At 37.6% G+C, this 13,067-nt stretch overlaps 3 protein-coding genes across 6 annotated transcripts; 2 read left to right on the top strand and 1 right to left on the bottom strand.

The window, feature by feature from the left end:
* Nucleotides 1–22: 22 nt before the first annotated feature.
* arr (low-density lipoprotein receptor-related protein 6) lies at nt 23–8,557 on the top strand. Its single transcript, XM_069051734.1, has 13 exons — nt 23–530; nt 585–814; nt 3,139–3,329; nt 3,380–3,670; nt 3,718–4,670; nt 4,718–5,030; nt 5,083–5,370; nt 5,425–5,705; nt 5,760–6,002; nt 6,058–6,209; nt 6,262–6,527; nt 6,576–6,761; nt 6,818–8,557. Exons 1-13 carry the CDS (start codon nt 446–448, stop codon nt 8,094–8,096), a joined length of 4,758 nt encoding a protein of 1,585 aa, XP_068907835.1. The 5' UTR covers nt 23–445; the 3' UTR covers nt 8,097–8,557.
* Nucleotides 8,558–8,608: 51 nt separating this feature from the next.
* On the top strand, nt 8,609–10,748 carry baf (barrier to autointegration factor). 2 transcript variants are annotated; one of them, XM_069051745.1, is made up of 3 exons: nt 8,609–8,717; nt 10,086–10,314; nt 10,373–10,748. In XM_069051745.1, the coding sequence occupies exons 2-3, from the start codon at nt 10,189–10,191 to the stop codon at nt 10,517–10,519; spliced, it is 273 nt and encodes a 90-aa protein (XP_068907846.1). In that variant the 5' UTR covers nt 8,609–8,717; nt 10,086–10,188; the 3' UTR covers nt 10,520–10,748. The 2 variants fall into 2 exon arrangements, with proteins under 2 accessions (XP_068907846.1, XP_068907847.1); XM_069051746.1 differs by having other exon boundaries at nt 8,691–8,713.
* Nucleotide 10,749: 1 nt separating this feature from the next.
* Nucleotides 10,750–12,877, bottom strand: Tpi (triose phosphate isomerase). Of its 3 annotated transcripts, none has more exons than XM_069051742.1 (3): nt 12,742–12,877; nt 11,158–11,640; nt 10,750–11,106 (listed from the first exon to the last, which is right to left on the bottom strand). In XM_069051742.1, exons 1-3 carry the CDS (start codon nt 12,798–12,800, stop codon nt 10,830–10,832), a joined length of 819 nt encoding a protein of 272 aa, XP_068907843.1. In that variant the 5' UTR covers nt 12,801–12,877; the 3' UTR covers nt 10,750–10,829. The 3 variants fall into 3 exon arrangements, with proteins under 3 accessions (XP_068907843.1, XP_068907844.1, XP_068907845.1); XM_069051743.1 differs by lacking the exon at nt 12,742–12,877 and adding an exon at nt 12,299–12,430; XM_069051744.1 differs by lacking the exon at nt 12,742–12,877 and adding an exon at nt 11,705–11,864.
* Nucleotides 12,878–13,067: the final 190 nt, after the last annotated feature.

Here is a 13,067-nt window from a genome sequence, read left to right as displayed (position 1 = left end):
AGGCTTGATTTTTATCTTCGACCTTCAGTACTTGTAAACTACGGCGATCTTATGTATTTGTGTTGTGTGGTTGTGATTGTACTTTGTTCTGATTGAGATAAAAACAGGATATGTGTAGTTCTTCATTCATATTTCTTTATCCATCATTTAAAACAATGATTTAATTATGAAAGACAGTTAATTAATAGTACCACTTGTGAACATCTTCAGTTGCACGCATTTATATCATATATCATGCCCTCCAACATTTGTGTGGAGGCTTCTGCACGTTGTTGAGTGATTTATTTTTATTTGTAAGAAAAAATTTAAAATGACGTCATATTCTGAGAAAAATTAAATGTTTTTGTTGCTTTAAAATTCACAAGACAGTGCTCTCGTTTTCGTCAATCATGGTGTAGATATCACAAAGGTAGAAAATTAGACGGGAAAGAATGTTTAAATACAAATGAGACAAATTCAAATGAAGATATTCTCCAAAAGATGTGCCTGCATTCTTTTTACTTACGTATTCTTAATACAGATATTTCGAGGTTAGTTTCAACAAGGAACGTCTGATCATTGTTTACGTTGATAATTTTGTGTAGGACAATCCACCAATAATCCGTTGTTGCTGTATTCCACCACCAAAGATATTCGGATCACAAATACAACCAGAAATAATAACAATAAATTCCCCTCTACTATTCTCGTTCAAAATTTTACTGAAGGTCCAGCTATTGACTACCATTATGAGCAGAAGAAGATTTGCTGGACAGACCATGGACTCGAAAGCATACAGTGTGCTGAGTTTGATGGCCTGGAAACAAAAAATAAGGTAAACTTAGTCTTAATTTTTCATTATTTAAATTAGTAAAACCAGCCATATTTACATTGCAACACTTGTCATTTTTTTTATAAACCTACTAGATTAAATTACACAGAATTAAAAATTGGAACAAGTCTAGTTTAGTGTTTAAACCGCGGTTTCCACAAAAAACCCTCAAATACAGGGTTATTCTAAATGATTGTAGTCGAAGTAGGCCATGTCCATGTTATTACATTTTTGCCGCTTTCATGTGAACTGTCAGTTTTGTCGCTGTCACTGTCATTTTTTACGTGAAAAGTGCGGTGATGAGATTTTTATTTAGTTTTGTTAAATTAACGATTGAATCCAGAAATATTGAATTGTTTTGCACCCAATTTAACTCCCGTGTGTACTCACTTATTCACATCATTTTGATGTTTTTTTTATGTGGAGCAGCAACCACAAATTTTACATTGGGTTTTCACGCCTACTTCGACTACAATCATTTAGAATAACCCTGTACCTCATATTTGTGATGACCACAACTTGGTAACAATAACGGGAGAAAATTCGTTTAATAAAAAAAGTGTAAAGTATAATAATGTAACCTGATTCACCCAATAAAACGTCAAGATTATACCGGGTGATTAAAAAAAAAGGACTGTGAGTTGGCAATTCAATTAGAGTATTTTGTTATTCGGCTGTTTGCAATACTGCAACTGGATACGTCTTCTGACAGATATTTGACGTGAAATCAACAGCGACAAAATTGTAGGTTATGTATAAAAATCAATAATTGTATAACGATAAAATACGTAGTTTCTAAATATTATGGACTAAGCGAAATTGATCCAGTATGAGTCAACCAACAGTATAGAAACCAAGCTTGAAAAATGATGAAGTTCAAAGAAACTTTCGAAATAATGTCAGTCAATTAGTGCGATTCTGATTCATAATTTAGTAATATTGTTATTGAACAACATTGATTTTGCGTAGATGAAACCAATCAACAGCTTCATATCATAGCAGTTACAACCTTGTTATACAGGGTGTCGCAAAATTAACGTATTCGAAGTCGGGGCTCCTGTAGGGAAAAATCTCAGGAATCTCGAAAAAATAAAATAAAAAATATAGGGGGGGGGTGTCTTCACAAAGATATATGGGTCTGAAGGTTCAAACTTTTCATCATGTTTTCTTCAAATAAAAAATATAAATGGTTGACATTCATTTTGATATGGTGAGGATGATTATGTAAAATATTAAAATACATATAAATGAAAAGACATTTCTTGAAAAAACAGCTTGATCTCGAAAAAATAAAAGTTTTTCCCAATTTTTGTTCAAAAGGGAAGTACAACATAGCTAGAATATTGATCAGGTACTTTTGAACAAATATTGGCAACTTTGATATTTTTTTCAAAGTGACAGCAATTTTTTTTTAAACATTTTTACTTGGTCAACAGGATGTCCCCTACTAGGTCCCGAACTCGGAATACGATAATTTTAAGACACCTGTATAACAATATGGGTAAATTTTAAAACAGAATCGCACCAATTACCTAAGTACAGTGGCCGACAAAAAAGTTAGCCATCATTTAAATGTCAGTGTCATTAAAGCATTAATTACACATTTGGATTTTAACGTAACAGAAAAGTGATGGCTAGTTTTTATTGCCGGCCATTCTACTACCAATTGTAAATAAATACAGCTCTAACTTTTTTACTTGTACAGTCGTGGACAGAAAAAAGTAGAACAATGGTTTTTCGCTAATGTAAGTTTGTTTAAAATTGTACTCTTTCCATGGTTACTATGTACTAATAATTTTTAATGTATTTTGGGTTGCATATTTTAACCACATTAATTCCGTTTTTTATTAATCTTTTAGCGCTGGGCAATCTGTCGGCAATTTGTCTGATCGACATTCCTTCTTCCGCCGTAGCAATTACCAAACACTTCACAATATCGTTAATTAGTGGGATTTTTTTTAAATTCGATTCGACAATTCAGTTTTTGACAAATCAGTGTGACAAATGTCATAATTATAAAGCCAAAGTCAAGCTGCTAAATTTTATAGAAAAAACCTTACTTGCTTTTTCGACGTGTCCTATTTTTTTCTGTCCACCACTGTACCGTTAACTTATTGAAAAATTTAGTTAAGTTAATAAATTGCTTATAACTTAATTGATTGTGTTATATTTCTCAAATATAAATGCACCACAACGCATTTATTATTTTTTTGACATTTATTTAGTTGAGTTTCTTGTATTTGTGTTTCTTTTTAAAAAAACTACTTGTGCAACTTTTTCATTTGCGAAATGTTTCACTTTTAGTATAATGTATTTACGAAATTTAGGTTGAAGTGATCACAAACGGCCTTTTGTCTCCTGTGGGACTTGCGTGCGATTGGTTCACAAACAAATTGTACTGGATGGATAGTGAGACCAAACGCATCGAAGTCGCTACAATGGGGGGGCTATACCGTAAAGTGCTCTATTGGACTGACATCGACCAACCACGTGCCATCGCCTTGGCCCCCATGAAAGGGTAATTCAAACTAATGTAAAGGAAGCACTTAAAATAAGACCAATTTGTAGTTTAATGTTTTGGACCGATTGGGGCGAAACACCAAAAATCGAACGAGCAGGAATGAACGGCGACCCCACTACCAGAAAAGTCATCGTAGTCACCCACATATTCTGGCCAAACGGCCTCACCATCGATTACGAACCAGAATTAATTTATTGGATCGACGGCAACCTGCACTTTATCGAAGTGATGACTTTCGAGGGCACCGAAAGGACTAAAGTGGTCAAGTCAAATTTCGAATATCCATTTGCTATGGCCATGTTCGACAGCAAATTGTTTTGGACCGACTGGAAAACTTGGTAATATTAACGTGATTTTAGTTTTCGTTTGTACTGAAGTGCCTTAGGTCCATACATTCCTACGATCGATCCACGAATGTCTCCAAGGAATTGATCCATCATTTAGATGCCGTCGCTATGTACATCCGAGTGTACGACAAACAAAGACAACCAAAGCAGTCGCATCCGTGCGAAAAAAACAACGGAGGGTGTTCACACTTGTGTTTGTTGTCGCCGAACCCTCCGGGCTACACTTGTGCCTGCCCCATCGGGATTAAATTGAAAAATAATCTGACTTGTGCCGACGGACCTCAGGAATTACTGTTGTTGGCCAGGCGAACAGATATTTACTTGATATATCTGGATTCGCCGGACTACACCCACGAAATACTACCTCTTAACGATGTAAAATATACCATAGCTGTAGATTACGACCCCGTAGAAGAATACATATATTGGTCGGACGACGAAGTGAAAAAGATTCAGAAGGCTCGACTGAACGGCTCAGACCAGCAAGATGTTGTCACCAGCGAAATTCAACATCCCGACGGGATCGCGGTTGATTGGGTTTCGCGGAACATTTATTGGACAGATGCGGGCACGGATCACGTGGAAGTCTGCAGACTTACGGAAAAATACAGGAGAGTAATAATCAGCGACAACCTCATCGAGCCACGAGCCATCGCGGTGGCACCGGAGCTGGGTTGGTTGTTCTGGTCTGACTGGGGCGACAAGAACCCAAAAGTGGAGCGAGCCAATTTAGACGGCTCCGAAAGAAAAGCGATCATCGTTGACCATTTGGGCTGGCCTAACGGGATCACGCTGGATTTAGCGAGGGAGAGATTGTATTGGTGCGACGCCAAGACTGATAAAATCGAACACTCTAATATGGACGGCAGCGACAGGCAGGTCTTGATCAGCGACGACATCCCGCACGTGTTTGGATTTAGTCTGATGGAAAATTTTCTGTATTGGACGGACTGGCAAAGGAGGACAATCGAGCGGGCCCACAAAGACACAGGTGCAATTACACCAAAGCTAGTCAATATTTTAAAACGAGTGTTCTAGGTGGCCTCAGAGAAGTTATCCTCGATCAAACGGCGAACGTGATGGGACTGAAAGCAATCAGGTTGGGAAATACCTCGGGAACAAATCTCTGCAGCATCAACAACGGCGACTGTTCGCAGTTGTGCTTCTATCGCCACAATAAAACGAAAACTTGTGCTTGTCAACTCGGGTATGAGCTCACCAGAGATCGACGAACTTGCGTCAAACCCAACACGTTTTTGTTGTACACCAAAAACAACAAAATCGGAATGATCGGAATAGAAAATGAAAACAACGAAATGGCCATACCGGTTACAGGAATTAACCATGCCAGGTATGATATAAAATAAAACATAAGGCCGAAGTTAGTTTTGTTCGATGTTTAGTTCCATCGATTACGACATAAACACGATGAGGGTGTACTGGAGTGACAGCGCTTCACGCGTGATAATGCGAGCTTTTATTAACGGTTCGGACCCTCAGAAAGTCGTCGATTTGGGATTAGCCTCTCCAGAAGGCATCGCCATTGATTGGTTAGCTCTGAATATCTATTGGACGGATCCTTACGCTCACCGGATCGAAGTGGCACGCTTGATGGGCTCCAGTAGAAGTACACTGTTGTGGGAGGGAGAAGTCTACGACCCTCACAGTATAGTTTTGGATCCACCTAACGGGTACTTTCTAATTGTATGATCTCATTTGTTACTCACATAATTGGAAACAATTAGTTACATGTATTGGTCCGAATGGGGTACGTCGAAGTCGATCAAGAAAGCCGCGATGGACGGGTCCAAGGTGCGGAAATTGGTGTCGACCAAAGGCTACGCTTCTGATCTGACATTGGATTACGACAGAAGAAGACTCTACTGGATTGAGATCAATTCGGCGGTAATTTCGTCGTCAGATTTGGACGGAAACGACGGAAAAGTTATCATTAAAGAGAACATCTACAAGCCGGTAGGACTGACGTTGTACAAAGATTTTATATATTGGAGCGACAACAACACTGGTAGATTGATTTGTAAAATTGTGTTACAAGTGTTTTTAAAAATGCATGTTTCAGGTGAAATCGTGAGAGCGAACAAAATTGACGGATCAAATCGTCAAGTGATTCATAAGCAATGCTACAACGTTACAGACCTTCAAGTATACCACACAAAACACAGAGCCTCAAACCAGTGTGCCACGGGGAACGGGGGTTGCAGTCATTTATGTCTGACCCTACCGGCTGACGTACCAGAAGAACCTGTCAAATACCGGTGTGGGTGTCCTACTCATTACAAACTGGTCGGAGACGAATGTATACGTAAGTGTTGGTAGAGCTGAGTCCGTGACCAAATTGTACTTGTTGTTTTTGACAGCTCCATCACAATTTATGATATACAGTCAGAAAAATCTAACGGTTCGATTATTACCTAGTCCGACAGGGTGTCTCGAAGCGGTTCTACCGATTCAAGGACTCAAGGGAGTCAAGGCTATCGATTTTGATCCCGTACAGAAGTTTTTGTATTGGGTTAGGATAAATGATGTTGTTGTGGGTCATATCTAAATTTTTGGAATTGTAGATTGAAGGTAAAGCACAATCGATCAAACGAGCCGACGTCACCGGTGGTAAAATGATGACTGTGGTACACGGTGTGAAAGAACTCCAACCTTTCGACCTAGCAATCGACCCAATCGGTCGCTTACTATTCTGGACTTGCGTCTCGCAAGATGTCATCAACGTAACTCGTTTAAACAATGACACTGTACCGGATAGTATTCCGTTTGGAGTTGTGGTCCAGAACGAAAACGAGAAACCTAGACACTTGGCCATACACCCGACAAAAAGGTATTTATGTACTGAAAAAAAAACGATGTTTTGACATTGTCATTATAGATTGCTTTTCTACACGGACGTGGGGCCCGCGCGACAACTCGTGAGGACCAGGTTAGACGGTTCGCATCGTTTGGCCATAACAAAAGACGCCGACATCTCTGCGATTGCCGTGGATCCAGAAAACGACATTATCGTTTGGACTCAAGGACAGAGCATTTATATGAGTAACATTGAAGGAGCCAGTCCGTAAGTATCATTAGATCACGGAAGTTTATTATGATTGGAACGAATTTTTTCAACAGGCATGTTCTTGTCAACGAGAGCCACACCAGGATAACACAGCTGACGGTCCTCTCCGGTAGATTGTACTGGATAGACCGCGAATCGTCGCAACTCCAAAGAGTGGACTTGGATTCTGGCACTTTCAGTTCGGCTTTGTCCTTGCAAGCGTCGCACATCGTCGACATCATATCTGTCACCACACCTAACGACACCCACTCCTGTTCCCAGAAAAAGTGTTCACATTTGTGCATTTTGAACGGCACAAATTCTGTGTGCGCATGTCCCAAAGGAAACGTTTTAAAAGAGGACAAACGGACATGTGCGGCACTGCAAAACTGTGGTCCCGACAGGTTTACATGCGTGGCAGTTCCCGCCGATCAAGAGAACTGCATACCCATCTCGTGGAGGTGCGACAGGCAGAAAGATTGTTTCGACGGTTCGGATGAATTAAATTGTCCCGAGTGTTTGAAAGACCAGTTCCGGTGCAAAGACGGGTCTTGCATCAGTCTGTCGAATGCTTGCGATGGAATCTCGCACTGCGCAGACAACTCCGACGAAGAAGCGTGCTGCAGAGACGGTTTCCAATGTCCGAACAGTCGCAAATGTTTGCCTCTAAGCTTGGTTTGCGATAAGGTCGATCAGTGTCTCGACGGTTCCGATGAACACCCCAGTCTCTGCAGCATGCCCAGGAAGTTAAAACCTTCCTCGCACACCCTGACCTGGGCCATCTTGGGTATCTCGATGGTGTCGCTGATATTCAGCGGCGCCATTTATTGTCTGCTCAAGAAACGAGGAAACGCCGAAGTGCACGACCAGTCCGAGGACTCGTTGAGTCCAATGCATCCGAAGCCCCAGATAAAAATCCGTAAGGGGATTCCGGATGTGGTCAGAATGTCGATGGTGACCGGAAGCGACACGAGTTATGACCGGAATCACATCACCGGAGCTTCCAGCTCCACGAACGAGTCAAGTTTGACGTGTTACCCGCGCGAACCGCTGAATCCGCCCCCGAGTCCGGCGACGACTCGAGGGAGCAGCCCTTCGTCGAGGTACCGCCCCTACAGACATTACAAGTCGATCAATCAGCCGCCCCCGCCTACTCCCTGTTCGACGGACGTTTGTGACGAGAGCGACTGCAATTATCCAACGAGGAGTAGATACGATGGAGGACCGTATCCGCCTCCTCCAACACCAAGATCTCATTGTCACAGCGAAAGCTGTCCGCCGTCGCCAAGCTCTAGGTCATCGACCTATTTTAACCCGTTACCTCCGCCGCCCTCGCCGGTGGCGTCGTCCTAATTTTCGGTGGGTGCGAAGAGAGGTATAAGTAATTTTCGTTATATACGTAACGGATTTTCTGAAGGAATCTGTAGCTGTGACATTTCTATTAAGAGTATTTCTAATTTTATTTTTGTGTAATTTGTTTAATGTGTAACAAACAGGTCAGAGGCTTGATTTTTTGTGGAATTATTGTCGTTTTTATCTTTTTTTATTACGTGTATGTTACAGAAATGTGACAATTTACAGAGGTAGAGAAGACTTGCGTTGAATAAGGAGTTTATTATATTTTTTAATTATTTATTTTTACCAAAAGAATTACTTAAATTGCTTTTCCACTTACCATGGAAATAATTGTTGAAATGTATCACGTTGTGCCTAATCATTTATAAATATATTTATGTAAATAATATTTTAAAAAACATTTATACTCGAGACTGTTACGTACCTTTAAGTAAATATATGGCAATATTCTTTTATTATTCCACATTTTTATATTTCCTATGATATTTTGAAAAAGCAGAAAACAGGAAAAACAATACAAGAAACAAACAAAAAAATGTTTTATCGTGATAAGACTGATAAGAGATAAATCACGGTCTTTTCCGTAGTGACAATATCTGTGGCGGTCGTAAAAAGTAGGTAAGTCAAATAATTTCAAAAATGAGAACGATGTTTACACCTTAATAATAAATCATGGAGTTAAATAATTCATGCCCAGTTGCACCACACTATTTAATATTACTTAAAAGGTTATTAATTTTTAACATTGTTTAAAATTTCATTTTATGTTGCACCGCACCTTAAAAACAATTTAATTATTATTAAATTTAAATAGCCAAATTTAGTTATTTGAATTAGTATTAAAATATAAGTTGACGTATAAGACAGTATAATAAATTACGTAAATCTAATTTATCCACAATGAATTTATTATTTGATGACGTTGATATATTTGAAGATGATTTCGATATACATATTAGAAATTATCGATATCGGGTTTCCTCGTTTGTGCTGTGTTAGATCTGCTCATTTTCACGATATGGATGAATTTACATTCTATAAAAGATTTCGATTAACGAAACAAACATGTTTAAATTTATTTACTTCCTTACTGTTCTCGTCTTTCGACAGCCGCAATTTTTCTTGTAGTTTGGACTACGTTAAGGAAAAGTCTTCGAAGAGTTTCTTGAGTCTTGAGAAGAATTCAATTTTGAATCCCCTAATGGTAAAATATCATTAGGGGATTCAAAATTGAATTCTTCTGTAATTCTCTTCCAACATTTTTCCTTTTCTTCAACCGCAACTGCATCGGTTTTATTGTTGGAAACAATATTTTTATATTTATGCACCAAGTTTAAAAGAGTGCTTTTTTCAAAAGGGGAAAAATTTGCCCCAGGTTTTCGTTTTTTTGATGCTTCCATTGTCGAAATTTGAAATATACCACCCAAATTGTAAATATATGACGCAAAAAAATGTCACTATATAGGCACCTTTTCGAATTAAAAAATTATTTACTAAAATATTAGTTAATAGTCGTTCATTTTGTGATGGTGCAACAATATAATTATTTAAGTATTTATTAAATTTAATACTACATTAGTTAATATTTATTAAACCGATATGTGGTGCAAACGGGCATAGATTTTCAGTTTAAAATTTACTTATATTGAAAGCAAGTACAGGTAGAAAGAAGTTTCTATTTAATTACAGGATTTTAGGAATTATGTGGAATTTTGAATCGTTGCCCTGAAAAATTAACATTTTCGACTTACCTACTTTTTCCGCCACAGATTTAATGAACAATTTTTGAGATCTTCAATGACAATAGTGCCAACCGATTTCTCGCCTGTGTTCATGATATTGGTCCCTAAATATGCTAAATTAAATTATTTTCCAGTTTCGAACATTTACCAACAAATAAAATCTTTCTTCTGAAAAGATTGTTACGTTTAATTTTCAGCAAACTAAGTTAACTACACTGTAAAGATTACATATAATTACTTTCAGTTGGTGACACTGCGCAAATGTCGGTCGTGCTTGGAAAAGGGGAATTTTAAAAGAGACGCTCGTTGAGTCATAGTTGTGAAAAAGTGTGTTAAATAATTCGACGATGTCTAGTACTTCGCAAAAACATCGCAATTTTATTGCGGAGCCTATGGGAGATAAGCCTGTCACAGATTTGGCAGGCGTAGGTGAAGTTTTGGGTAAACGTCTTAGCTCAGCAGGTTTTGATAAGGTTAGGATTTGTTGTTTTTTTTTTAACAATTGCTACTAATGTGTATTGTAAATTACAGGCGTACGTAGTGTTGGGTCAGTTTTTAGTACTGAAGAAAAACCAAGAATTATTTCAAGAGTGGATGAAGGACACTTGCCAAGCAAATTCCAAACAATCAGCAGATTGTTGGCAGTGCTTGAAAGATTGGTGTGAAGAATTCTTGTAAATACTTAGTTAGATTATTCAAATTATAACACATGATCAAAAAGGAGGTTATCATGTGCAATCTATGGTTACAGTATATTTATGCACACACATTTATGCATTTCCTTAACTAATTAAAATATAGTTTGTGTACATATTTTTATAATTCAGTAACTGTTAAAATAGTTAAATTTGAACCTCTCATTTTAAGTTTAAGGATTAAGAATATGTAATAAATGTCCATAACAACAGTTTCAGTCTTATTTCTATATTTCATCTACACAATCAAGTTGAAATAATGATACACTCTTTTACAATTATAGTAACGAGTTTTATTGCTTGGCATTAACAATATTTACAAATTCAGGTTTAAGGGAAGCACCTCCCACCAAGAACCCATCTATGTCAGGTTGGGAAGCTAATTCTTTGCAGTTAGCGGCAGTCACTGAACCTCCATATTGGATTCTGATACTATTTCCAACTTTAGCATCAATGTTCTCACAAATCCACTGTCTCAAGGCTTTATGAACATCTTGAGCTTGTTGAGGAGTAGCAGTCTTACCAGTACCAATAGCCCAAACAGGCTCATAAGCAATGACAACATTTGACCTAAAACCTCTTCTCAAATCATAATTTTACAACATAGTGGACCATAATTACCAGTCATTAACTTTGGCAGCAATAGCTTTAGTTTGTCTGAAGACTACTTCTTCAGTTTTCCCCGCTTCTCTCTCCTCCAAAGTTTCTCCAATACAGGCAATAACTTTCAAGCCTGACTTTAATGCATGACACACCTTTTCAGCAATCAACTCATCTGATTCACCAAAAATCTGGCGACGCTCTGAATGACCCAAGATTACCCAATCTGCACCAACGTCTTTGATCATGGCTGGCGAAATTTCCCCAGTGAATGCCCCTTTTGGGACTTTGTAACAGTTCTGAGCGGCCACTCCAATACTTGCTGGTACACATGTTCGAACAAGCTCTAGGTAGATTGCTGGCACACCAACTACAACTTCTGTGTCTTGATTGAGGGGGCCGCTTTTCAGAAAGCCGATGATTTCGTTGATTTGTTTCTTGTCCCCGTTCATCTTCCAGTTGCCACCGACTACGAATTTTCGGGCCATCGTGCAGCTGCACTTTCTGCAAAAAAGAGGAAAACGTTTGGCGACAATTCGGTATACTACACTGATTACAAGTAACGTACTTCACTTTTTATAGGTACGGAAAATCGGACTGAAGTTCGCAGATTAACCGGCGATTTTATACTTTGAAAAAACAATATTGAGATATGCCCTCCAAATGATTAAAGGTCAACAAGCTCCACCTTCCTAGATGATTACGTTCGTTCGTTCACGCATTCTCCCCTTTCTCACTCTATACACGGTGACCACATTTTTTTGAACATATAAATATTTAACATTTTTATTCTTCATAATTTTTATTAAAAAAAAATGTTAGGTTAGTGTATTTGTCCTAAAGAAAAATCAGAGTAGGTAACTGTCAATTTTGTGACATTGACATTTACTCAAAAATTTCAAACAGGGCGCAAAAGGTGACAGGCTCAAATATTAACCATTCATTTAAACATTAAATCTTTGTTTATGCAAAAAACAATATGTTAAAGGTGAAAACGATGATAATTTCGATAACAGGGTTTCGTTTACCTACGTGAAACTTGGTAGGTAATTATTAGATAACACATTTGCCATTTGGAGGTACAATAACAATGAATTATATTTTTTTTTCTGTGAAATTGTGTTGATAATGTAATTTATTCATATAATATAAAAGGACATACCTTATTGTGTTATAATTAAACCTGTTTATCGTATAGCGAAACATTTTTATCAGTTAAATAACATCAGAACGTATGTTTTATAAACATATTCCTGTCAATAAAATTAATGACATCAACACCCTTACTTTGACAATAAGCATTTATTATTCACTTTACATTTATAATTATCATTGTTGATAACCCTACGCGTATGCGCATATTATTAATTTGTGCTATATTCAAAACATTTTAACATAGGTAGGTCCTACGTTAATTTTCTGTAAGATAAAATGCTTGCAGAGCAATCAAAATCATTGAATATTTGGGACAAAAGTGTTAAAATATAGATTGCCAAATCATTTTATAGTTGAAGAAAGTTAAAAATGAACATAATGCATATGGAAAGTCTTCTGCTCATTTGATTATTTTTATTTTTCTTCTGGGTAATAAAATGTATAACTCACGGTTTCGGTTGGTCTTCGGTCGTGGCCTCTACTTTTGCAGCACATGTTTCGTCCATCATTAAAATTTAAATATAAAGTAACTATTTCCAAAAAATCATTTCAACAAATACAACTGTGACAGACAGTGACACTGTCAAAGATTTTTGATATCATGCACATATTTGAATTTTATTTATAAATCATGTTTTTGATTTCTTTTCTCTTCTTTTAAGATGAGCAGAGGACGTTTATATGGAAGAGAGGTATGGAAACATGAAAGTAAACGGTTTCGGTGAATCCTACACGGAAAAGTAGAATGTTAGTTATCTGCATGTTTTGTGATATTT

Source organism: Tenebrio molitor, chromosome 6, assembly GCF_963966145.1.
Source record: "Tenebrio molitor chromosome 6, icTenMoli1.1, whole genome shotgun sequence".
NCBI classification, from domain to species: domain Eukaryota; kingdom Metazoa; phylum Arthropoda; class Insecta; order Coleoptera; family Tenebrionidae; genus Tenebrio; species Tenebrio molitor.
The sequence above is the reverse complement of the archived record's forward strand: the minus strand, read 5'-3'. Positions and strand labels throughout refer to the sequence as shown.

Coding starts and splice junctions, on each gene's coding strand:
- arr (XM_069051734.1), top strand. CDS start 446: ATGAGACAAATTCAAATGAAGATATTCTCCAAAAGATGTGCCTGCATT. Junction 3,330..3,379: donor GCCTTGGCCCCCATGAAAGG/GTAATTCAAACT, acceptor ACCAATTTGTAG/TTTAATGTTTTGGACCGATT. Junction 3,671..3,717: donor TGGACCGACTGGAAAACTTG/GTAATATTAACG, acceptor GAAGTGCCTTAG/GTCCATACATTCCTACGATC.
- baf (XM_069051745.1), top strand. CDS start 10,189: ATGTCTAGTACTTCGCAAAAACATCGCAATTTTATTGCGGAGCCTATG. Junction 10,315..10,372: donor GCTCAGCAGGTTTTGATAAG/GTTAGGATTTGT, acceptor TGTAAATTACAG/GCGTACGTAGTGTTGGGTCA.
- Tpi (XM_069051742.1), bottom strand. CDS start 12,800: ATGATGGACGAAACATGTGCTGCAAAAGTAGAGGCCACGACCGAAGAC. Junction 11,641..12,741: donor ACCGAAGACCAACCGAAACC/GTGAGTTATACA, acceptor TCTTTTTTGCAG/AAAGTGCAGCTGCACGATGG. Junction 11,107..11,157: donor GCTGCCAAAGTTAATGACTG/GTAATTATGGTC, acceptor AAGAGGTTTTAG/GTCAAATGTTGTCATTGCTT.